This window comes from Podarcis liolepis (assembly GCF_965112155.1).
Source record: "Podarcis liolepis genome assembly, chromosome: 10".
Lineage (NCBI taxonomy): Eukaryota > Metazoa > Chordata > Lepidosauria > Squamata > Lacertidae > Podarcis > Podarcis liolepis.
In genome coordinates this window covers 19,375,494-19,402,058 of record NC_139562.1, presented here as the reverse complement: position 1 = coordinate 19,402,058, position 26,565 = coordinate 19,375,494, and the positions used below count along the sequence as shown (strand labels likewise).

General features: G+C 42.4%; 1 protein-coding gene across 13 annotated transcripts in view; it reads right to left on the bottom strand.

The window, feature by feature from the left end:
• KDM5A (lysine demethylase 5A) overlaps positions 1-26,565 on the bottom strand; it is a 43,194-nt gene that overhangs the window by 7,359 nt on the left and 9,270 nt on the right. For 7 of the 13 annotated variants that reach the window (XR_014516236.1, XR_014516238.1, XR_014516239.1 and 4 more), the window contains 21 exons: positions 23,391-23,496; positions 22,279-22,367; positions 20,646-20,804; positions 19,657-19,776; positions 17,908-18,066; positions 16,559-16,740; positions 15,521-15,683; positions 14,857-14,976; positions 12,874-13,068; positions 12,565-12,746; positions 12,213-12,337; positions 10,539-10,689; positions 9,146-9,263; positions 7,729-8,084; positions 6,822-6,960; positions 5,226-5,405; positions 4,513-4,674; positions 3,026-3,577; positions 1,791-1,934; positions 1,263-1,422; positions 735-955 (listed from right to left, as the gene is read on the bottom strand). Coding sequence is in view for 8 of the 13 variants with exons in the window: in XM_083461750.1 (XP_083317876.1) it covers positions 735-955; positions 1,263-1,422; positions 1,791-1,934; positions 3,026-3,577; positions 4,513-4,674; positions 5,226-5,405; positions 6,822-6,960; positions 7,729-8,084; positions 9,146-9,263; positions 10,539-10,689; positions 12,213-12,337; positions 12,565-12,746; positions 12,874-13,068; positions 14,857-14,976; positions 15,521-15,683; positions 16,559-16,740; positions 17,908-18,066; positions 19,657-19,776; positions 20,646-20,804; positions 22,279-22,367; positions 23,391-23,496 (3,783 nt within the window). In the remaining 5 variants the exon portion in view is untranslated. The remainder of the gene's footprint in view (positions 1-734; positions 956-1,262; positions 1,423-1,790; positions 1,935-3,025; positions 3,578-4,512; positions 4,675-5,225; positions 5,406-6,821; positions 6,961-7,728; positions 8,085-9,145; positions 9,264-10,538; positions 10,690-12,212; positions 12,338-12,564; positions 12,747-12,873; positions 13,069-14,856; positions 14,977-15,520; positions 15,684-16,558; positions 16,741-17,907; positions 18,067-19,656; positions 19,777-20,645; positions 20,805-22,278; positions 22,368-23,390; positions 23,497-26,565) is intronic. The other 6 variants (XR_014516237.1, XR_014516240.1, XM_083461747.1 and 3 more) reach the window with 1 other exon arrangement.

The window sequence follows — 26,565 nt, the reverse complement described above, 5'->3', positions numbered from 1 at the left end:
GGAGTGGAGGCCAAGTGAAAACCCTTCATCCGCCCCACAACATTGGCCATTTCAGTCACCACTGGGAGGGCACAAAAGAGTGTATGTAATGCATATCAATAAGCAGAATGTGTGCACATATATGCAGAGAGAGACAGGCTACATGACCCAGAAAGGCAGGTGCTGCAGTTCAAAGTTTTCTCAATCTTATACAGAAAATGATCAGTTGGTCCATCTAGCTCATACTGTCTACACCAGAGCTTAGGAATCAGCAGCCTTTGGATCCAGCCTGCAGCCTGCCTGACTTCCCTCTACAACAGATAGGCTTAAATAAAAAGCTCACACACACACATGACTGAGTCTGTTTTCCCCTGAGCCAAACTGCCTAGTAAGAAGGAGATTTTTGATGGGGTAGGGAAAGAGATGAAAAAGTGATGGGGGGGGAGGAATGAGGCTTTCCCTGAAGGAATGCAACCCTCAACATAGTAAAGATTCCCCACCCCTTCTCTAGCTTAACTAAGCAGGGAAGAGAAGGTAGTTGTTGTTCTAGCCAATTTTGTTTCATCTCCTAGACCCAGAGCCACAGGCTGTCCTGCCTTCCTCAGTGGATGTGGAAGAAAGAGAGGGGAACCCTACAGCATTAAGTAAGCATGTCTTGAAAAGGGACTTGGGGGAAGGAAAGAGATGGAAACTCTTCCTTTTGAAGGTAAGTTAAGGGAACTAAATGATTCTCAGTATGGAACACCCATCCTCACCTCCATAATATGTAGAAACCTATCCTCTGATGGTGGATGTGTTGCTTGCAAGATCCGCCAGATGTGCTGGGTCTCATCCAGAGAAACCTCTAGGAGATCTCCAATCATCATTAAATCTTCTAGCTGTGATTTGGCTCCAGGAGACAGCTCAAGCACAGGAGGTTCTAAACTTCGAGGTACCAGGGGGCTTTTGCGAGGCTGCTTCCTTGGGGTGTTGGAGCCTTTTAGAGAGCAGCCGAAAATCACACCAGACAAGTCAAAAGAGAATGGTTTAATTTTCCATTAACATAAAAAGGATTAGAACAGACAAGACTTCAAATAAACATTTCAAATGCTGCATTTCTTAGTAGCGAATGGCAATTATTTCCCTTAATTATGGCAGACTGCAAAGTCTCTTGAATGATCAAACACAGCAGTGGAAGCTAGAATTATAGTTAATTACTCAAGAGCCACAAGGCACTCAAGTGTTACATGTTACTGTGAGGTCAGACAATCCCTTAGATGCCCCATATATATAGGAAATGTTACCTTGGGAGCAGCTTTTGGAAGCTGATGAATATGCATGTTCAGCACAGAAGGAGGGGGCTGTCCACATGTGTGTTACAACTTCTTCAGATTTAATGGGAATTTCTTCATCACAAAACAAGTTGGGCTCCACACTGCTAGAGGATTTTACACTGGCATTGTCCTACGAGCAGAATGTAGGTATAGAGTTATCTATTTTTGTGCCAACATATGTTAAGCTAGTGTGTTATAGGAACATGGCTTGTGGTTTACTTTTTAACCACTGCAACAGATAGACAAGAGGGCCAATACCTCTCTCCAGATTTATGGGGACGGACGGTGCATTTTTGCTCATTTCCAGTCAGTTAATTCAAATGCAAACTCTGCAGTAAGATTAAAATCCATTACAAGCTTCACGACACATCTTGGATCACCTTGATGTGTCAAGCAACTTTTACAGCTGTGAATGTAAGCTACAGTAAATTGGCTGAAGTTTCATTGAAGAAATAAAACTGGCATTAATGGCTCAAAGATTTTTACTGCAGTGCTGACCTTTATGTCATAGCCAAATGCTTCCCTGATGGCTTCATCTGAATCCGTCTCCTCATCATCATAGTCTATAGTCTGTCGCGGAGATGACGACACACTACTCATTGCCCGGTTAAAGCCAGATTGCTGAAAACTAGTCAAGTGACCCTAAGGGGTGAAAAAGTATTAGGAGGTTAAAACTAAGTTAATTTAGAAGAATTCAACAGGAGGTCTCCTTTGCTTTGCTCTATGGATACAATTCAGATCCAGAAATGTAATCTTCACATTTAAATAAAATACAGTATACTGTATTTTGGCAGAGAAAGCCAAAACAGAAAAAGGAGTGAAGGAAACAGGAGGCAGGATACCAAAATGTGATTAGTAAATCTTCAAAGTAAAGCTATAATCCCATCAGTAAAACAATACGGAAGTACACCTACATTCACCTGTCCTGATTGTCACATTTTACAATCTCTGGCTTTGCAGCCCATAAACCCCCTGCTGGTCAATGAATATACTTTATGTGCTTAAAGAAAACGGATGCAATTTGGCCACTTACCTACATTCGTAACAAACTTGAGTTTATTAAACTGTGAACCCACTCCTATTCAAACTGAACCTTATTCACCTGATTTTGTAAGCCAGGGGTAGGCAACCTAAGGCCTGGGGGCCGGATGCAGCCCAATCACCTTCTCAATCCAACCCGCAGACAGTCCAGGAATCAGTGTGTTTTTACATGAGTAGAATGTGTCCTTTTATTTAAAATGCATCTTATTTGTGGAGCATAAGAATTCGTTCATTTTTATTTATTTTTCAAAATATAGTCCGGCCCACCACATTGTCTGAGGGACAGCTGAAAAAGGTTGCTGACCCCTGTTGTAAGCCTTGTGACTTTATTTTTGTAATGCAAAAGAAAATGTGATCAGCTGGAATTCCAGAGTAACTGGCCATTGTCTGAATGGTGCACTGCAGCTATGAAAACTGAATATACATTTTTATAAAGTTCTGTGCCTTATTGTTTTTGTGGAGGTCCTTATTGTGTACACCTTCACTTGTAGGCCTTACAAGACACCTAAGATTTTTTTTAAAAAAAAATCACCAGAAGCTTTGTGTTGCAGGAGATGGACTGCACTCAGATCAAACTAAGCAACTGTTCTTAATATGCAACAACTTTTCAAGTGTTCCCAGAAAGAAGCACTACATACACCAGAGAAACAAACTACAACCTATGTATTGCTTAGGCCCTGCCTCACCCCTACCTGTAGGTCAGGGTTGGCTGCGGCCTTCTGTAGCTCTGCGCTGATTATTTTCTCTGTTTTCTCCCGGGCAGCCTGTTCCACCATACGTTGGCTCAACACAGAGAGCTTGGCCAATGCAGAGGACAGTTCATCTGTAGCCAGAGCTTGCCGTGCTCGGTCCTGCCAGCTCATAGCCCGCTCTGTCAAGCACTGGAGTGCCTCCCCCTCCGGCAGTCTGACCGGCAGCTTTTGCAAGGACACAAGCAGAGATAAGATGGTCTCAAGGCGGGGTCTTCGCGAACGCATGCAGAGTGGGCACAGGAACTTGACTTCTTTGGCAGGCCAGCTGGAGCCTTTCTTTTGGGAGCTGGTTTTGGGGAGGGGCACACAGGTGCTGTGAAACCAGTCTTTGCAGAGTTCGCACTGGAGCATGAACCCACTGGCTGTTTTGCGACAGATGCAGAACTTGATCTCCTCAATGCGGTCCACCATCATCATCTTTGCCAGGTTGGCTTCCCTGAGGGCATGCATGGCTTCAATCTCCTTCTGCTCACGGTCCTTGAAGACTGCCACCTATTGGACAGGGAGAAGAACAGGTGAAACCCCTTCACTCAGCTCAGCTGCTAAACCCCATTTTCTTCCTTTAAGTGGGGAGCTGAGGAGGCAAAGAGGCCACAGCACCAAACTATGAATCAGAAGATCCCTTGTTTGAATCTCATCTCTGCCATGAACTAACTAGCTGGCCTTAGGCAAACTTTTCTCTCCATCTCTGGCACATTATTACTGAACTCAAAAACTCATGTGAAGCACTATAGAAATATATCATTTTTAAATGTGCAGAAGAACCGTCATCTTAATTTCCACAGAATTTCCTATGAACTTATGTTTACAGATTAGTCCAGTGTTCAAAAGCAGTTCACATCTCTCCACGTAATGAGGGTTTACAGCATAATTATATCATTATCTTTATATGCAGGTACATTTTATCATTCTTCCGAAATGCTTTCCATTTTTAACATAACTTTTAAAATTATGATTGAAAGCTTTCCATCTCAACACTGAAGAGACTTCCACTGAGCAAACAAGAACTATGCAGCATAGCTATTCTGTTTTATTTAATCTCAAAAAATTACAAACAACTACCTCTTTACCCGCCACCTAAAACTATATAGCAATGAGGCATGTTGCACCCTGGTTGGTAAGGCATTCCATTGTGTGCCCTGGCCCTGGAAGAGCTGGGCCTCAGGTCATGATCACAGCATGTGGAGAGGAGGCTACAGATGAAGGTAGACATTAAGATACCCAGGAGTCCCAAGCCATTCATGGCTCTAAACTTTACCATCAACACTTTGTCCTGAGCCTGGAAACAAAAGGAGTGATCAAAAATTGGCCAAAATACCTGCCACAGGTAACAACACTCACAAGCATTTATTGTTCCATGAAGTTAGTATGTAAGGGCCCCCCATAGAAAAAATCAAACCCAGTGCAGTGCTGTTATAGTTCCTTACCACAGTTGCAGTGTCTCTGGTCTCTTCTAGTCCATCTTCTAGCTCACTCAAGGACTCCAGGTCAAGCTCCTTCTCTTTCTCCTTCTCTATCAGTTCCTTGACTCTTTTTCGCCTGTTCTTACTGCTTCCATAAACACCAATGTCAGTTCGAGGGCTCAGAACCTGCAACCAAAAAGCAGACCAGTTATAAGACCACTCAGATTGAATGCTTCACAGAAACATTTCAGACAAATTTCGTTCGAAACCAGATTTAAATCAGAATTCACCCGTGGGACAAGTTAAAATGATTTTGGTAAACAGTACTTAATTAGCAAGCTGAAACTTTTGGGGTGGGGAGTCAATTTCAGGCAAAGCAGACCCATTTTCCTAAAGAGAACCCTTTAACATGGTCCTGAAGTTCATGTATTTTCATCTCACTCATGCACAGATTTAATGCTTCTCAATCGGTTATGCATTAAGACACAGGGAAGTGTTACGGCTATACCAGTGCCAAGCATCAGATAGAGATAGTCACTAGCCTCAGGTTACCAGCTGTCCCCATTTCCCGGGGACAGCCCCCAGATTTACAAATCAGTCCCATCCATTGAAGTTGAAAAGTGTCCTCAGATTCATTGAAAAAAATCTGGTAAACTTACACTAGCCCCAGTTAACCATTTGAAGGCAATGCTAAGGTCATTTCTACAGGCCCCAATACAGAATTACCCACAACTTACCTGTAAGAGTGTATAGCTCGAGTTCTTCTTAAGGAACGTCCTGCCTGTTCGCTCCCTCCAGGCACGGGCTGCTGCTACCTGTGAGTCGACTTGTGGCAATGCCTCAAGGCGGACGGGTATCAGGCGGCCTTTTGCAGACAGATTCTCCAGCTGTTCTAAATATGCATAGTTGCTCCCATTCTAGGGGGTAAAGAATAATTCTCAGCTAAACATTCCCACCACCACAGTAAACTGAACTTATGCCATCCTATGCAGCCACGGGTGGATTTCAACACTGTTCAATTACATTAGGATAAAATGGATAAGTGCAATAAAATCACATATGAGCATTAACGCAGCATGACACAGTAAGAGAATAAAATTACAACAGTAAAATAAAAGCAATTCACACTAATAGCCCTGAGAAAATAAAAGGGTCCATGTCTGCTGCCAAAAATACATTGGACAATGCCTTTTAGGAGAAATATTACCCACCTAACCTGGCAATACTGACCACCATGGCAGTGGTTTCAGAGTTTCTTGCAGTGGTCTATCCCATTACTTGCCACCTGGTTTTTTTTAACTGGGAGGCCAGGGATTGAACCTGGGACTTTCTCCATCCAACACAGGTGCTGTGTTGCTACACTATGGGCCCAACCCATAAAGTAATGAGAAGGCCCTAGGCAATCTACCTTGGGATGAGTGTCCCAAGGCTGGGGTGCCAAAATTGAAAAGGCTCTTTCCTGCCAGAACTCAAAGGCCTAAGCATTTGGAAAAGGGCCTCTAAAGATGACCTTAGTGTATGGAAGGAAGTGATCCCAAGCAGCCTATTACACTACCAGCTCTCACCCATAAAACACACACATTTAATAATTTCCTACACATTTCAATAGTTTCCATAATTTACTCCAAAAACAAATTTTATAATTTGTACGTACAGAATTCCAGAACACCTATCTGTAAATAACAAATGACTTCACTCTGCTTGTGAGGAACAAGTGAGCTTGTATGGGTGCATAAATATAAAATTGAAAACCTCTATAAAAGGACCTGTTCAATTTTTGTTCAAGGAAATGCAGCTATAAGGCTAAGGCTGAGACATAAGGGGCAGGGTGGATGATGCCACATATTTATCAATACAAATGCAGCTCATTTAATTGGAGAAGGCTTCAGTATTCAAGTTGCTCCAACTGAGTAGTTGTCACCAGCAGTGACTATCCACCCTTACATTCTGAAGCCAGTTCAGAGAACTAAAAATGTCAGCTTTTATTCACAACTAAACACAATCCCAGCCAGGGAACAGAATCCCTGCCATTCTTCACTTAAAGAAATTGTACAGTTTTATTCTATTTTTGCTGTGTATCGCTTGCAGCCTTCAGCATCTTTATTGAAATGGAAAGGCAGGACATAAATACGCTAAGTAAATATTAAGAAGACACTGCAACGCATTGCCAGGATGCATCAGGATTAAAAAGCATGGAAATGAATGGGACCATCAATGAATATCAGATTTCAAAATGAAAAAATGATGCTGTCTTTTCAAGGAAGGAAGCAAATGCCTGTTGGAAAGGATTTAAGAATATATATACCAGCTGCATTGCTTGCTATGAACCATACCTGAATAGCCTCCACTTTGGATGTCCAGTCTCGCGCTCGCTGCAGGGCTTCTCTTAGTGCCAGCACATTGGGCAAGTAAGCAGGGATGTTCTTTGCTTCATTGACAATGCTCTCCAGAGCTGCTATGCTTTGCCGAGGCCTGGGGGTGGAGGGGGGCACAACCTGATTAGCATATGGTCTTGCTTTCTTACCTGAAGGCGCGTCTCCACCCCCATCGTTCTGCCCGGACACTGAGGTCCAGTGTCAAGGGCCTTCTGGCGGCTCCCTTGCTGCAAGAAGCCAAGTTACAGGGAACCAGGCCGAGGGCCTTCTTGGTAGTTGCACCCGCCCTGTGGAATGCCCTCCCACCAGATGTCAAAGAGAAAAACAACTTTCAGACTTTTAGAAAACATCTGAAGGCAGCCCTGTTTAGGGAAGCTTTAAATGTTTAGTAGACTATTGTATTTTAATATTCAGTTGGAAGCCACCCAGGCTGGCTGGGGAAACCCAGCCAGATGGGCAGGGTATAAATCATCATCATCATCATCATTATAAAGTCCTAGCTACCACGTAGTCATTGCCTGAACAGCCATCACCCAAAACTAACCCCTTCTCTGTGGCAGTGCATTTTTCAGCGTTATTTATTCCATTTTTAAAGCTGATAATGAAAACTGAATATCATCAACAGCATTCAAAGTGCAGTTTTAGCGAGACGCTCCCAAACTTATCTCTGAAGGACGGAATTAGAATGTGAATGGTTTGGTTTCATTTTTTGGCCATAAGGCAGGCACCGCTCCATAAACTTATTAGAGGAGTCAGTTCACGTGTTGGGAGGCCAAGACTCGACTACAACTCATTGTGGCTTAAATGACACCGCAATTCCGAGGTCCTGTAAACAGAGAGCAGAATGACCAAGAGTAATACTCGCCTTGCTTGCAGGCAGACTTTAGCTTTCTCTTCCCACCTCTCGGAAACTGTGAGCAGCTCCTGCAATTCAGCCATGGCCTTCTCTACCGCATGGTGTGGGGCCAGCCCCACCCCTGAGTCAATCAGTTTCTTCATCACATCCAAGGTGACTCTCTGAGGATCTGAAAGGGTCACCCGCACCTCATCCAGCCAGCGTGCCTGCTGCAGCTCTTGCTTCAGGCGAGGCAATTCAGGAAGTTCCACATAGAGGCCAGTGCCCATGTCTATCAGCATCTGCAGCTTAGATGAGTCAGGGACCTCATCCATCATGGCCTCCTGAGCACGTTCATGAAACTCTTCAACGTCATCCAGCAGGTTCTAAGGGAGCGACAACAAAGTGCTCATTCACTACAGTGATGGCAGCTGCCAGAGGGGTTGCAGACTGCATAACTAAGTACTGGTATGTTTGGGATGAGCTGAACATTCAGAACAATTGAGGTTCTAAGCAATGACATCTGGTGTCAGGCAGAAAAAAAGCTACAATGAAGAGTTTATTGCAAGAAATGCTGCCCAGAATAACTGACAAGGTAGGAAAAAGTGCTATTATAAGAGCTTTGACAGGAATGGCAAGCAGTGCTAAGACACTTGCTTCTATCCGTTGTGTTAAACCTGAAACCCCTCCCCATAAAACACTTTCCTTGACTATGACTACTGGAAACAATCAAATTCAGTCTCATTACTGTCCGTGTTTTGCTTTCCTGGGATGCTACAGTGTCCAGCTCACTGCTTCCCCCCCTTTGAACAATTTGCTTCTCAAACCATAAGGAGAGCAAGCACTGCCAGGAAAACAATCTGCCTTTGTATCACTTTGGCTATATTTAGAGTACACAAAACGCAAATTATTTTTTGTTTAACATTAGGAAGATTTGAAGACCACAGAACTAAATGGAATAGTGTATTAAACACAGCCCCCGGGTTGCATAATTTTCAAACTTAGATATGTTCATTAATTATCTTGCAGAACTTTCATTTCAAACAGGAAATGGAAGCTCTAAATCAGAGGCAGCTGATTTCCAGATGAAGAGCCTGATCCAGCTCCCTTCCTTCAAACCCCACTTATTTAAATGGCAGGAGGTGTATAAAAAAGAAAAGCACAAAGTGCTAAGGTTATTACAGTTCAGTGCCTTGATGGCAATCGAAATCACCACCTCATGAGATCAAACATCTGTTGAGCAGAGAGGGGTTGATAACAGCCCCATGCTCCCTGCCACACACAGACACAGACACAGCTGAACTGCAAAGATCAGCTGAGGAGCAGGGGCTGCAGGCCTGTGCATGACTGCATGCGCAGGATGAACACCCTTCAGTCAATATCAGGTACCTCGGTTCTAAAGAGAACCAAAACTCAATCCAAGTACAGCCTTCTCCAAAAAACTCACCTTTACTTGCCGGGCCTGACTGATGACACAGGGAAGACTAAACAGCTGCTGCACAAAAGCTTTCAGTTCTTCCACAGTCAGCTTGGTCCGTGTCCTTCCGCTCTCTGGGGTCAGTCTACTATGGGGAAAGAAAAGAACCTTGTAAATCACATACACAGTTCCTGGAGGGCAACAGAGTCAACAAACGGGCCATGTTCAAGGTGTTGGTACTAGCATGTAAAGCCCTATACAGACCAGGACCAGTTGTTCTCTGGGGAAGTTTCTCCTGTAAATTCCAAACATCTCAGAAGCCCGCGCCACAGTAATTTGGAGCAGGGCTTTAAGTGTGGCTGCCCATTCTATGGAACAGCATTCCTGTCAAGATGCAACAGGTGTCACTATCCACACTTTTTAGCAACTTTTTTTTGTTGCTGTTGTTCCAACAGGCTTTCCCAGCTGGATAAATAAGTCATTGCCATGAGTGTCTATTTTGTATCATTTTAGTTTTGTTTTAACTGTATTGGGTGTTTTGTGTTTAACTGTTTTTTACTCTTTTATTGCACATTGCCTTGAGACCACTGAGACAAAGGCAAATGTGATTAATAAATTAACAACAACAACACATAGTAAATTTCCTCTGGTTACGTAAACAAATTTGTTACATAAAATCGAGGCTGTAGGGGAGTTTGAGGCCTTACCATCACACACTCTGAAAAATAGAGTTCAGATGTTAACAATGTAATAATTTAAAAGCTGTATAGCCCAATATTTTATCAAAATTAACAGTAGTGTAGATTTTTATGTAAAAATACAGAATTAAAGCTTGCCAAAATCTCCACCAATTTTCACCTCACAAGCACAAATATTTGGGGACAACATTGCTCAATGCTGTCACCATCAACCTAACTTTTGAAGGTGAAATAACCAGAGCAGGGCCTCCATCAGTGATTTTTATTAACATGCAAGTTCACATGGAGGAGAAAGGAGTCCTTCAGAATACCCATGTAAATATTAATTAGGTCTTTCTAGTTGCACCCAGAAGCAGCAAAATTCCTTCAGCATGAACAAAATATGATCAACACCAGTTTGGTCATTTTTGAACACATTATTTCCAATTTGAAATGTTTCACCAGTTCCAATTCTCTCACCACTGCAAAAGTTTTCTACACGCATTCTCTAGGGGATAGAATCCTTCTGATTTGACTTCTCTAAGCACTTTCCAATTTCTCCCCCCTTCCCGACCAAACTGCCTTTGGCACATCCCCCCAACCGCCCACCAAACTAATATATTCCATTTGAAAAGTGTCAATTCTGGCAAGGCATGCACAATTTATTTTGACAGTAGAATAAGTGTTTTTGGTTGCTGATTTATACAGTTACGCCAAAAGTCTACCTCCACCCTTCCTGGTCATACCTGTGCTTTTGTTTTTTGCTCAGAAGCAGTTGGGCCACTGAAGCACAAGTCTCTGCCTCTTTCACAGCATCTCTCAGCTTGCGGAAGAGGTCGTTCTCTGGGTATTTCCTGTCTTCAGCATCCTCCAACATCACTCTCAGCTCAATCACATCTGCAAGAAATTAGCTAAGAGGCCATTTGCACATATACACAAGCACAGCAAACTACTCCCCACACCCAACCACAAAGTCCCCAAGAACAGTAGACTGAACACATTCAAGTTATCATATGCATCCATTCGTTATGAGCTATTTCCTACACCAAGAAAGTATTTGCTCCTCACTTTAGTTAAGATGCCTCAATTCATGGCAGTATTTTAGCCTCATTTCTGCAAAAAAATTGTGTGAAAGGTAGGCTGGCAATCAAATACTTCCACTAACTAATTACCGTATTTTTCGCCCCATAGGGCGCACCGGCACATAGGGGGCACCTAGCTTTTTGGGGGGAAAATAAAGGGGGGGAAACCAGCCCCCAGAACAGGCTGCTATCCGCAACCCGTGGGAGAGCTGCGCGACTTCGCGCACCTCTCCCACGGCTTGCAGAGAGCCGCACGAAGCCCGAAGCCTGGGGGGCGCTGAGCTCAGTGCGCCCCCCAGGCTTCTGGGTGCAGGCAGCTCTCTGCAAGAGATACTAGTTTGGTATCAGAAACCCTGCACACATTGTGTAACACACCCATCACCTTGCTACATGGAATCAATGTTAAGTATTAAACCTCCTCAAGAACAGAAGAAGTTTCCAGGGTGATAGCCATCTGTTGTTTTTAAGAGTCAAACTACAAATTTAATTCTGAACTAGCAATCCCTTGCTGCAAATGTATGTCCTGCATGATCTAATGTTGAAAGCATTTGCTGCTTGATAAATGAGCAGCAGCTGATTGGCTGCTTCTGGGCAACTGGTCCACACACACACACACACACACACACACACACACGAAGTCAAGCATGCAGTACTAAAAGGAACAAGTATTTCAGACGACACAAGAAGTGACATTCCCAGCTGGAATGTCATATAAGCTTGCTTGGGTCATGTAAGCTTGCTCAGGTCAAATGCATACTGTCTCAATCTTATTTTGAAGACAAGAAAACTATTACCTCTCTGCAGGACATAGAGCCACAGTGTAGAAACGTAAGGAAGTAGCTTCACATACCAGCACAGCTTTTCTGACCCTGTAGCCTTTCTTTGTGTCACATTACAAGCTGTTCCTCTGAGCTCAGGGACACTTCCAAAGCATGTTTTATTGCACATGGTTCTTCACTTGCCCCCATTTTGTATCTTCCCCACAAATCAGGCAGATTTGGCTGAGAATGTGTGGCTGGTCCAGTGAGCTTCATGGCTGAGTGGGGATTTCAAACTGATCCTAGTCCAACACGCTTAATAGCTATGCCACATTGGCTCTCTGGAGCTCACTGTGTTAAATCATTTGCTGACTTAATTCAGTTCTATGTTGAACATTTTAGTATTTTTGGTTTTAAATACATGTTTACATGTCTTAGTGAAGTATTTTGTATAGCTTTCCCTGAACTTTATATATTGTTTTAGGATTTGGTTTTGCTCAAGTCCATCTCCCATTTGTGTTTCCAACCAATTGAAAACCTTCCTTAACAGATTCCAATAGGAAACAAAACTGCACCTAACCTTTCTTGTGGTTGAGGTTGGCCGACAGCGCATCTGTGACCCTGCTGACCCACGTATCATAGGACTGTGCTCTGACTTTCACTCCGTACAACAAGGAAGGGAAGTCCTCTAGTGGATACCGGTATCTGGAGATAAACAAGGAGGAAGAACTTTCAAATGTACTGCAACTTTCAAGTGTGTAGAAGCAAAAAAATATGGGGAAGATGATAATAACATTATGTATTTGTCAGACTACTATGCACCGGATCTTTGAATAAGAGGGAACATTATTACTGTAAACATTTATCCTAGTTTAGAGGCAGAAAGTAAGGCAGTATACAAAAGGAAGCAGGATGGACTGGGAAGATGGTACCTTAAACATTTCTTCTGCATAGAGCATGAACACAAATCATTTGGATGATATAGGCATACAAGTCGTTCAGGGTTACAGGAACACGTAAGAGCAGACAGGAAACAGGTGGTCCTACAAGCGGCACACTGACGCTCATCATCTGGAACCAGCTCAAACACTTCCTCCTCTGACATCAGAACTCCCTAATGCAAAGAAAAAGTGACATCTAACAAAGATACTGGTCAGGGGAAGACCTTTTGTTTCCAAGGCCTCACACAATCTCTTTGTTCAGTCCAAAAGGGCACGAAAGCAGACCTTCCCTGAACTCACCATCTGTATGACAGCCTCCCTTAAACGTGCCTCATCTTCTGTCATGAGAGTCATTTCTTTGCAGACCATGGCAGCCAGCCCCACATCCAAGCACTCTGGGTCTGCAGCCATCTTGAAAATTAGCTCCTCGTGAGAGAACACACAGTGACGCCTCAGTCGCCGATAATGGCTGACACACTGCCGACCTATTGGAAGCTAGAAATGCAAGAAGCGAGATATCTGGTTTAGAGCTATCCCCAGCTCATCTTGGGCTTCCACACTGGAGTTCATGAGAAAAACACGTTAAAATGGTCTCATTAAATGATATAGGCAATTATTATGAGCATTAAGTGTGTCACACTATCCAGGAGTAGGGTCTCCAGGGGCCTCAGTAAGTCAAGCTCTTTGGAGTCAACTTGGGGTGGGGGATATGAGGGAATTGCTTGTGTGAGGTCTGGAACCCAAGGGCTTCATTTCACATGATGCCAAAGGAGTCTCAAATAGCCTGTCTGAAATCAGCCTCTCCCCCAGAAACTCCAAGCCAACCACATAATTAGCTGGGAACAAAAAAAGATAAACAGCAATGGGGATGAGAAGCAAAAAACAAGAGGAGTGAGACTTGAAAGTAAGTCTCTCAAGGGGATACCATCTCCTCATAATATCTGAGAAACCAAAGAAGCTGCAAGAGCCAACGCATTTTAACAGAGGAAAATGATGTCAACATTGTAACAGAGTAAGACTTGGACTTACACTGCAAGACTTGAAGTATATCACCTAGTCTCCTGCCAACAGTAATTATTTCAGCAAAAAAACAAGTGAGGCAACCTTAAAGATCAGATGTCCAAAAAAAGGAAATTTTCCTCACTTGAATATGAAAAAAGTAGAAAATACAAAGGTTCTTTCAGAATGATCAACTTTGCATTATAATGCAACATTGCATTATATCAATTTTAATTTTCAAGCTCTGGTTCTATTAAAAACAAAGGTGTCCAAATGCAGAGCAAACAGACAAAAGAACTTTCCAAAATATATAGTATATCCATTTCATGTTCTTCAGAGTGGTGAATGAAGGTTTGACTTTGTAAGTCAGTACAGTGGGTGCTCAGGTTGCAAACGTGATCCATGTGGGATGCACGTTCGCAACCTGCAGCGTTCGCAACCCGCGGCTGCGCATGCGTGGGTTGCAATTCAGCACTTCTGTGCATGTGCAACCGCCAAACCTGGAAGTAACCCAATTCCAGTACTTCCAGGTTTCGGCGGTCCACAACCTGAAAAAACGCAACCTGAAGTGGCTATAACCCAAGGTATGACTATACTGAACAAGTTTCAATTTCCACAATATTTAAGATTTAATTTCCAAAAAGACGACTACTGCATAGCATGTCACAACCTCTGAAAATTCTGCAAGGTTTCAGCTTGCATCTAAGCTAGATAAAATACCCAGGCTTTGGACTGCAAGAAGTGTTGTGCTTAAAATTGGTTTAATGCAAGGTATTTTGACCATTCAGCCTTATGTAACTTATCATCATAGCATGGTGTAATACAGTGTGATATGCATAAATTATTCAAGGGGCTTATACGAGTGTTGTTTTTTGCTCAATCAAAAAAAAATACACAGACAATATGAGAAAATTTAAAAGCAAACCTTAAGCAATGTATCTGGATATGCTAGTTTAATAAAGTTTTAAAGAGGTGTCTGAATACATGCCTGTCTAATGTTAACAGCATATTAGTATTTGGATACCAAACCACCATAGGGATATTATTGTAAGTTGCTTGTTCCATACTAATGGCAAGAAGGAAACTGGAGAGCTGCCAAACCTCCTCAGCAAAAAGCTAAATAGCCATAACTGTATTTTGCCCAATGTAAAGAAAACTGCACCTTGAGCTGTAACCAAAACAATAATCCTTTTCAGATGGGTACTACTTGGATGCCTTTTAATATATAGCACCAGACAGTGCCCAGATAAGAGAAAAGCTAGGTTATGCCAGATGTATACAGACCCAGTCAGCAGTGCAGAAGTTCACAGCTTCAGCAAAATTGTATCCTTGATTAAATCCAGAGTGATAGGCACGTGGAAAAGTCACAACAAATTCGCCAGCACACTGATTGGTCCGGTACACCTAGAGACAGTGAGAAGTGAGAGATTTTGGAAAGAAAGCATCATTATCATATTCATCTTTCAGAAACGGAGATTAACATGGCTGGTAGTAACTACTAATTCATGCATCACCTTTCCCCTTCTCAACCACTTCATAGAATCCATCAACTGATGCAGGCTGCAAAGAAACTGGTTTTTAAACCTCAATCTTTTTACATAAGGCTCTTGGGGCATATCGCCAAAGGAGCATCTTTCCACTATCTACAAGTGAAATCACTAGTTGCCTAGATAAGGGTTAAAAGCGTTTAGAACACAATCTATACACAGTAGCTAGAAAGATGTCGGTGTTGATGGTGTTGAAAGCTACTTAATATTCCACTGGGAAACCTTCCTAGTCCAGTTCTTGGCACAGGTTTTTCAGACCTACCAAAGCAATCTCAGTTCCATAATCAGGCCTGAAGCGGGATTGAAATGAATCTATAGGCTGTTTAAAATGCTATTCCGAGTCATTCTGCGTGACACGAGACAAGTAACTTATAGGCAGGTAAAGGTTCTGCAGAACTTACAGGCACACCATGCTCCATTAGCACATTGGGGTTCATGATGGTTACTAGCTGGTGCAGAAGGTCAGGTTGATTCTCAAATAGTTCCGGAGCAAGCTCTCGCATCACTTCCTCCAGCTGTTCTGCTGCATGGGAGGGCACTCCATACCACGTCTTTGGCTCCCCCCTAGCAAAACATATCATCCATTACCACAAAGAAAGCACATTCTAGCATGAGGCGTATTTTCCAACCCTAATCTACAAATAGGCCCAGTCTCCTAGAAGCAGTAGAAGTTTGCCAAGAATAAACTGAACTGGAAAAGAAGATGCTTCAAGTCAAGGATGAGCTACTTATTTATAAGCCTGGTCTTCAGGTAATACACAAACAAGGAGGATGCTGAGCAATTGCAGGGAAACGTATGATTGTTCAGAAGTTGACTGAAGAGGTTCACAGACATTACTCTGGCCCGCCCCACATATTTGGAGTGTTTTGCAACTTAGACATATACCAACTTCCCTCATTAATAACTGTCTTTGCCCCTTAAAGGTAAAGGTGCCCCTGACCGTTAGGTCCAGTTGCGGACGACTCTGGAGTTCCACACTCATCTCGCTTTCTAGGCCGAGGGAGCCGGTGTTTGTCCGCAGAGAGCTTCCAGATCATGTGGCCAGCATGACTAAGCCACTTCTGGTGAACCAGAGCAGTGCACAAAAACGCTGTTTACATTCCCGCCGGAGCGGTACCTATTTATCTACTTGCACTTGACATGCTTTTGAACTACTAGGTGGGCAGGAGCTGGGACCGAACAACGGGAGCTCACCCCATCACAGGGATTCGAACTGCCGACCTTCTGATCGGCAAGCCATAGGCTCTGTGGTTTAGACCACAGCGCCACCCGCATCCCTTACTTTGGCCCTTACTGAACACTCATTATTGTATGCAATGCTCTTCTCCCTCGAGCAGAGAACTTGTGTAACATTCTAGAAAAGATTAACCCTGGGCAAATAAGGGTGACACTACCTGGGCATGCACACCCACCCAACCATTGTGGCAGGAGTCCATACCAGTGAAGGTAGTTGATGGAATAACTCCAGTGATCCTCAATGTGCCAGCAGAAAGAAGAGAAGCACATTCCCACATAAAGCCAGGGCACCTTCATGCCAGAAATATCAGCATTGATGTGAGCAAGAACAGATTGTTCCAGGACTGGCATGTTGTTGAGGTTCCAACCAGAAAGGGCATACTCCTGCCAAAAGAACAAAGACGAGTTTGTAAAGGAACCAGCCAGAAGACCATTAATATACCCTAACATAGGACAAGAGCCAGTTCTTGACACTCTCCTCCTAGAATGGTTATAATCCTCTGCCACATTCAGGCAGTAAATAAGGTTCTGCAGGTGTTTCACCCATCGCTTGAACCCTGGGTTGGGGCAGGAAGGCAGGATGGGGTGGGGAGGCTGTAACTGATGGCAAACCTGACCTCCATCCCTTACACAGGTCAGCCCAACCTTCACTTACAGCAGGGGTGAAGAAACTCTAGCCCATGACACCATTTCCCCAAACCACATCCACCTGCCCCACACTTGGGGACATATGTGACACCAGGTGTGGGGAAGATAAGGACATGGCTGCAAAAGTACAATTGGGAGCTCCCAATTGCGCCTTTGCAAGCAGGGTTCATTGGCCCTGACAGCAAGCCCCACTTCGACTGGATGCAGTAAGATGCTCCCCCTCTGAAGAGGAAGGTTTTAAAAAAACAGCTAAGGGAGTTTCAGCTAGCAGGAAAAGTTTAAACACTCTCCTTCTGCCTCTTTACGACACCAATTACCACTTCTAGTGGCATTGCTACAAGAGGAGTCAGTGAAAGGTGTCATTTATCCCCCTACAACTCGTTGCTAAACCAGTAACAATAAAAGTGTTGGGGGGCTCTAAGTAAGCTGCCCTTGGTGGTCGGTCTAACATCCCACCCATCCTCACCATTCATCAGATGATGGAAGCGCTCCTGGCACACACATGTGCTGGCTGGTGCCTCCATGCTAGTGATACTGCATCCAACATGCATATATAAGGAATGAAGTCATTCATACGGCAGTGCACACACATTTGGACTAAGAACTCGCAGAACTCAGTGGCACCATAGGGCCACCCCCCATAAGGAGCAGGGGCGATAATGAGAGGGTACAAATATCTGTTCAGCCCCACTGCCAGCCTGATGAGCTAAATCAGCAGCAGTGGCCTGGCCCCAAGCTTTCTGTCCACAATGCTCGTTGGGGCCAAGAGATATCATAAAGAATGTTAACTGTATGTTAAAACTGTTGCCTCTCAAAACTGAAATACCCCCCAAACACATTAATCCTAATAACATATAGAGTCAGCTTTCTAAAGTGCATGCAGATTGTGTATCCTAGCCACACCTCCTCTTCCGGCATTAGCTTTCGCCTGCCATCCTTTATAGGGAAACCACTTCCAAAGTCCTTGGATGAAATGTCGGCTCCATACTCCACAATGACATCCTCCTCAATGCTGCTCACAAGTCGCCAGAACTCCTTCTCCACCAACTCAGTGGGAACCATCTGAAAGCACAGAGGGAAGAGCTTTAAAACTAGCAAGTTACATGTAAATAGAATGGAGCAGCACTTACCACTTCACTGGTGTTCAATGCTTTCCCAAACCCACATTTAAAGCCGTTTTTCTCTCCAGACCAGTGCTGAGGAACTTGCAGCGTTCCGGGAAATGTTGGACTTCAATTTTCCCTAATCAGCCCAGCCAAAGCACAGGGAAAATGGACATTGTAGTCCAACAACATCTGGAGTGCCAGGGTGTCCCCACACCTGCCTTACACAGGTGCAGTGAAAGTGGGAGGAATCACACTTGAATGCTACCCTTCTTCCCACTAGGGAAGCAAGGGTATGCATGTTAGAGAGAGAGAGAGAGAGAGAGAGAAAATGAGAATCCACACAAGCATCAGGCTAGGTTGTGAATTATAACAAATGCTGCTACTCTGCTCAAATTCTACATCTGGAGGAAACCAACCAGAGAGAATCAGTCACTGTGCTTGTTTTCTTGAAGCAACAGAGTGCTATTGCTACTTTTTTCACCACAGATCAAGGGTTCATAGGAAACAGAAAGATAGGTGGGCATTACAGATAATTTTTGTATGGGTGTCCAGCTGCAAATTTCTGTAACATTCTTGTTGGATCTGAATTTAAATAAATGATGACATCAACGTAAGAAAGGATCAATCATGATTAGAATTCATAATCCCTTTTACGATCTACCATTTTTCTAGCAACTAAAGCCAATTCACGAAAATGGCAAAGAGTGGCAGGGGATAGAAGAAAGGACATACTGTATTTACGCAAATCTAATGCACCACTGAATCTAACACACACCTCAATTAGCAAAAAAATGAAACCAAAAAAAGTATTTGCTTTGTCAAAGGTGTTTTTCAAGCTTGCAATCAAATCTAATGTGCCATCAAATAATGCGCACCATAATTTTCGCAACGTAATTTGGTCATACAAGAGTGCATTACATTCGAGTAAATATGGTAGTTTAGTACTACTAAACATGCTTTGCATGTTGGAAGCCCCACATACCTAAAGAAGCCACAGGACTGGGAAAGAATTCTGTCTGGGGACCTGAGGAGAACCACTGACAGTTATAGGAGGTCATCTCTGGCCTAGATGGGTCAGTGGCCTTGTCTGTAAACAACAACCTTGCTATGGAATGTTTATAAAAATACCTGAAAACATTTTTTCAAAATTGAAGACAAAATCCAACTCCTAATGCTGCCAGAATAAAAGTCCAAATGGATATTAAAGAGCTTGGCACCTGAACTGCATCCATTTTCCTTTCATTTTGAAATGCAAGGTTTTTACCATGGATGTAGAGAAGGAAAAAGGACTCCATTAGGGCTCTCTGGCCTCTAAAGACACATTCCCCCATTTTTGTCCCATGAACCCAATCCCTGAGGTGTCTCTACAGAAGAGGACAGAATTCTAAATTCTAAATTCTGCAACAACAAAAATATAAAAAGAAATTTTAAAAAACCTATAAAATAGTTAAATAGCAACGCTGTGTGGGCAAATCTGAACTGCCTATAGGTTTTCCGACTACTATTGAGAACACTTATATGACTGCAATATATATTACATACTTACGTGGACTGGCATGTTGAAGTAATCAGACTTGAAGTTATCTGCCATCTCACCAAAGCTCTGAAGGGTGTACTCTCGAACAGCTTGTTCAAATCCAAAGGCCTCACGTGGTTTGTTACATTCCTAGAAAAGAGAAAAGGTGTTATTTGGCATCACAGAAAGCAGTTTAATCAGAGCATCCTGCAAAAATGGAATGAAGTTCCTTCATTTAACTAAACTAAGAAATTGTTAAGCGTTCATTTTTTTATCTCTCCAGGTAAGTTGACTTAGGCCAATGAGCGCATGCAGCAGTGTTGGTGGACAAGTGGACTTGCTTCCCAAAATACTGAGTATCTGCGCCTTTTGCAGTACACTGCTGTTGGGGAGAGAAAGACAAAGAAGAGAGCACAGCAAGCTGTACACAGCTCATCAGTGAACCTGGAATGTGACAAACATCTGGAGCAGGACCATTTGAAAGCAGGTTCCACTTTTCCATAGTAATCTGTGTCTAACTCAGCTGTACAGGCAAGAACTCTGCTTGTTCAGATGTTTTCTGGACTTAGGGCCTCTCCAAATATCATCAAGTCCCTACACAGAAACGCCTTTCGGATAGGAAGAATCATGAAAGATCACATATGACAGCTGCCCATGTCTCAGCAAGCCACAATTGACTGTAGCTACTACAAACTTCAAAACGGACACATTTTCCTACTGTTAACGAAGAAGCCTTGTCTCCTGGACACAATTCCTCTACACCTCAGAAGGGGTAAACCTTGGGTAGCTAGATGAAAAAGAAGACAGGATTCCTGAATCTCAAATAGTTGGAATGAGGAGAGAAGGTATTTCAGCAAGTGTAGCTCACATGCCAAGCTACCATTTCCAAAATTTCCTCTTCTATGCAACTAAAATGACACAGAAATCCTATCCTCTTTTCTTACCTGGCCACCTTAGCCGAACTACTAGTGTTTTATGGCCTCAATGTTTCAAATACGCCAAAAACATAAACAAAATACCTCAGCAACGCATTTAGGGCATCTCCAGTCACCTTTGGGCACATCAGGCAAAGGGGGTATCAGGCAAAAAGTGTGGTAGCTGTCGTCACATCCATCACACAGCAACAATTTGTCCTCGTTGTTGCCCCGGCCACAGAACAGACAGACATATAGGTCAACCTATACAGGAAACAGCATCTTGAGTTTATGTCTTCTATGCATAAGACAAACCTACCCAAATCCTTCATTACATCTAATGTAGCTGCATGCAGTGGCCTCCGCAAGAAGATTCTAAATAAGCCTCCAGTGGAAAGATGAAAGATGTCAATCATCATCCAAGGAAGCCACAGGCTCTTTACAGGGTTGGAATAGCATTTGCCGGGCACTGGCCAGCATGGGGAATCTCTGGTTGAGGAATTCATCTTTATGCTTATTTTTTGCTGTATTTTCAAACTACAGTTAACAAAAGCAAGTTAATGTATGACTTAAAAGGTAAAGGTAAAGGGAGCCCTGACCATTAGGTCCAGTCGTGACCGACTCTGGGGTTGCGGTGCTCATCTCGCTTTACTGGCCGAGGGAGCCGGCATACATGTGGCCAGCATGACTAAGCCGCTTCTGGCGAACCAGAGCAGCGCACGGAAACGCCGTTTACCTTCCTGCCGGAGTGGTACTTATTTATCTACTTGCACTTTGACGTGCTTTCGAACTGCTAGGTTGGCAGGAGCAGGGACCGAGCAACGGGAGCTCACCCCGTCACGGGGATTCGAACTGCCGACCTTCTGATCGGCAAGTCCTAGGCTCAGTGGTTTAACCCACAGCGCCACCCGTGTCCAACGTATGACTTACCAATAACAAAATTCAGTGATTGATACTACTATGCACAACCCAATATCATTCCTGGGCTCACTGATTATAGCCAGGCACCTTTTTTGCATTTCCCCCTAAAAACCATCTATTCTCTCATTAAATATAATCCTCAGTTGTGTAGTATGTAAAGTTATGTAAAATTCAGCGATATCATCTCCCTAATACCAATTAACACATGTTAGAGATGTCACATAATTAAGACTCATTAATTGACCCAAATTTCTCACATTCTGCTATTGGAACACTTGGAATGCATCAAGGTTACTCTGAAACCCAAACAAAATCTGGAGGGAGCTTGTTTTTAAACACCCATTGTACACATGCTTCTTCCATGAAATGCATAGACACAATAATGAGGATCTGGCAGCTCTCCAATTAGCACAGATTTTCTCTGTATAGGCAACTGCAAGCAGTCTTGCTTAAAGACAATGCATAAAGCCAGGAAGAGACTGAATAACATTGCATAGTCTCAAAAACTAGTAGAGGTACTATTTGGTAACAAGTATCCAAGATGTTAACTGTGATCAAACAGAGAACGCCTTGAAATTTCAAATTGCTCATCTTGTAGACCTCTCTCATGAGGTTAATGCAAACAGTTCCAAACTGTAGCCTGAAGAAGAATTAGACTTCTGCAACTAAAGACTGGATTAGAAGTTGCTCTCAGCCAAACTACAGCACTACCAGCAACTTTAATAAAATGAAGGTGTTTTGCTTCCTTATCCCTTCATTCATCATTTCCCCAAGCCAGGTAAGAAGCAACTTATCAGATGCTCAAGAGCAAACTTACAAAGTTGACAGAAAGGGCCCCTTTCCGCTGCCTCATCTGCATGCCGAAAGCTTCCGACCTAGTACCTTTCCGCCTTCGAGGTACGTCATCTAGAGAGAGAATGTTGCGCTAGTTATATTCTCTGCAAAGATTTCACAGGGTCAGTCTGGTGTCCTGAATGGAGCAGCAAGCGAAGCATGCTTAGCAGTAAACAAATGAGTCATCACTTAACTAGGTTGCAGTGGCACTACTAGCCACAGAATGACAACTTGATAGCATCTTAAGAGCCCAAACCTTTTGTGTTTAAGGTGAACAAAATTTATCACGATAGCTGTAAAGCAGAACTTTAAAGCCTGTGAGCAATCTGTACCAAAGGAATGGAAACCAGAAGGACGTTGATATGATTCCTGAGACTTTGTTCACCTCTTCAAGGCCACAAATCCTATCAACTCCATCACACATTCTTCTCTTACCTTCACAACCTTCATTCCAAAGTTCCCAGTTACAACCTATTTAAAACTGGAATGTGCATATCACAAATTTTACCAGATGAACGCATATAAATATATTCCTAACACCTCTTTTTTTAAAAGGGGGGAACACTGCTCAGGCATGCAAATGTGGAAGATCCATCTGGCCTGCATCTTACTAGCTCATAAGCAGCATATCCACAATATGCACATTAGTAGGCTAGAAGGCTCACCTTCATTGAAATCCTTCCCCCCATAAACTTAACTAGGAATCACAGTGACACATGACATCTTTAAACTATATCATGTTCGATTATTTGCAAGGCACCAAGTTCCCTCAAGGTTTCAGCTAAGTACCACAGTAGTTTATTTCGTGCTGGCTTCTAGTAGTGCCAGTTTTAACAAATATATAAAACTCTGTTGCATCTGGAACTTACCAAAGGTTCTCAATGGAGTGGGCATGCAGCTGCTATACAATTTTTGGAAATGCTCATGTCACCACTTTGTACCAGCAGCTAAATGATGAACCACCAGGCTCAAAACAATGTTGAAGAAGTTAACATACCTGTGATCCTCAGATGAAGGATGGTCATAGAAATTTTAAAAAATAAAATAAATAGCCTCACTCCACTTTAATTGCAGTGGCTTAAAGGTGCTGCTTACCTTCTTTTTCTTTTGCTCCCAAAGCCAATCCCATCATCTTTGGTCCTGCTCCAAAGATCTGGAGCTTCTTCAGTTCAGTGTTTCTACTCATCTCGCCTGCCTCTGCCTGAAAACAAGATAACATCAACTCACCATTAGTATTTACACAGAATGTAATTGCTCTCACAGTAAATGACCAGAGGAGTTATGGGGCTGGAGCAAACTCCTGCTCCACAGACATCGGCCTTTGCACAGTCACTGCCAGATACTTTGGAAGATAGTGTGGCTTTTAGCTCTACCATCATCATGTGTAACAAATTTCAGATAATCAATACAATTTACCTTGCTTGGAATGGCACCCAGCTGCAAAATGTCAAAAGCAGGAAGAAAATTAAAATTAGATCATATTTACTATCCCATTTCTATTAACTGACACCATCTGCTAATGCACTTTTTAAATCGTTTTGTAATGAAGAATAAAAACCTATCACATTAGTTATTAAAGGGCAGTTCCAACAATAAGGAACAAGAATAAGAGTTCATTATACATATTGAATCCGCTTTGAGTTTTTTTAAAAATCAAGTGATATATAAATTATAGGAAATATATACTATTAGAATATAGAACTAAGTATATGCCTCTGTTAATGAGATTGAGTCTTGCAGGCCTGGATGCTCTCCAGTATGTGTCTCGATTTTTGCCACATGCAACATTTATCTATAACCATCCTGCATCTTCTGCTACATTTCTAGTGTTTATTAAAACAGTCCAATCTGCTGTTCCTCAGAAATCCAGGAAAGGCTTTATCTTTCAACAGGCTTAAATCATTATTTTTTTCACATTTCCAAATTAAATTTTGTAACACTAAATAGTATCTCTCATGTTCCTGTCAAGTTGTTTAAAATTCAAAAGGGACATGATTCTTAGTGAATGGAGATCACAGCAGTGCCTGAACAACATAAGGCAATAAGTAGAAAGTGAGATGCAGTTTTAAAAAGAGATAGTGAGAGAGAAATTTCATTAGGATTCTTTATTTTACATGATATCTTGCTTAACTTGTAAATGAGCAATTGCTAATTGCAATTGCAATGTCTTCAACAATACTGACTGTCTACCTCAAAGTTAGCCTTTAACAAAGCACTGTACGTTCCTTTTAACTGTGATCAGGTGATGGAGAGCATTAAATTGCACTTCCTAGACCTTCCCTTCTTACTCAACCACTGTTCAGGGATATGCTGGCACCAACATTTATTGCAATTAAGGCTAAGCAGATTCCATACTTTAAGGTTTCTTAAATCAGGATTTCTGACTTGCTTAAGAAGTGGAACCCTTAACCCAAATTTTGGAAATGAACCCTGGTTAATGGGGGATTGTCTTTAATGCCACACCTTCATATCTCTTAACCATAGTTAAGCAGAAGCGATGATGGAGTGTGCATGGCCCTGAAAGCTTGTTCTTGGTCACATTTAAGAATGCCTTTGTTGTGCTATGCTAGCACTAAAATTGTGTTTTAGAGAGGTGAATCACAAATGACCTTGTTGGGAGCAAGCATCTCATTTGGAACATGCACAATTGTAGCACCTGCCCCAACGTGGAGAGATTTTGTAGAAACCCTGTAAGGTTTCTGAAAATGGGGTTTTTGTTTTCTGAACAATTGTATGCTAAGCTGTGCACTGAAAAAGCTGTACCAAGATTCCAATATAAGTACAGAATAAACTGCTTTGAGTATTTCATAGGGTTTCCAAAACTGGTAAGAATGGTCCTGCCAATCTAAAGAACCAAAACAGGCCTATTCCATCCGCATCCAGATATATTTTATCCACATTTCAGGAGAAAAATGCTTTGCTACAAACCACACTGTATTAAGAGCAGGGAAGTTGAAAAAGAAGATCAAGAATACTTTTAATGTTGGTCCTGAGGGAAGTATTTAAGCAGAGTCTGGGGAAAGCCACTCTACTCCACAAAAGTACACTACTGGGAATGGTCTAGCTAATTTACATATCCAATTCCAAAAAAACAGCAGCAAAACAAGATGAACCATGAGAATTGCTTTGGAAGACTCAAAAATAAATATATTTAAACCTTCTTAGAGAGGTGAAGAGAAAAAGAAACCAAATGTGATTATCCACACTCAGTTAACAAGACCAACAGTAGCAGTAGTAGTATTACTCAAGCATTTAAATTCCATGTTTTGATTGAAGAAAACACATAGGGGATCCAGACTTTGTTGTGCTTAGAGGAAACTCACCAAAGTCAATGGGACTTAAATTAGTAATAACTCTCAAGTCCCAAGTGATCTCAATGGGTCTATTCCGAACACAACTAAGACTGGATTCAACCTAGGATTTGTTGCATAGTCAGATACCATCCAATGACCAAATCATACTCTGAGCAGACACAATGAAAAATATCAACCAACATGAACCAAGTTCAGCGATTTCACAAGTCATTGTATTGTATCCAAATTAGAGCCAAGTTAGTCATACCATTAATTTCAATGAGTCTACGTGGAGTATGACAAACGCTAGATATACTGTAGCCCTTTATTTTTCACTTCATACTGAGGGTTTTTCACGCTCATGGTTGAAATTATACATACAGCAATGCAATTCAGTTATTCTATCAAAACACTTAATTCTGGTGGCTTATAAACCAAAATCAATTTTAAAGGGATGTCTTAATAAGATATTTCTGTTTTGACTGTCCAGACTCCTCCCCATCTTCATTTTTATTTTTTAGAATTTCACACTAGACTACACTTGAAGTCTTCAAGACATAATATTATTTCATTTGAACTTTAAGAGATTTGTATACTATATATCTATGCAAAAACCATGATTACAAAACTACTAAGGACTAGATAGAAAACGTACTTTGAATGTATGTGCCTTCTGCATACAGTATATATATATTTTTAATTACTGTTTCGGTAACCCTAACAAGCTCCACAAGGCCTCCCCTATTTGGCCTCTGAGGCCATTCTGGCCTCAACATCCACAGATAAATATGTAGTTGATTGTCAAGGCTTGCAAAGCACAGGCAAAAATGTGTCACCTAATGTCCTTATGATGCCAGGTAACTGGCAGGTCAGCAGTCCCACTAACCAGTCAAATTTGGCCTGTGGGAATGGAGCAAAGAAGATAACGATGGCCTACTGGCTTCATCCAGTTCTTCCACCCCTGTATTAACTTGATA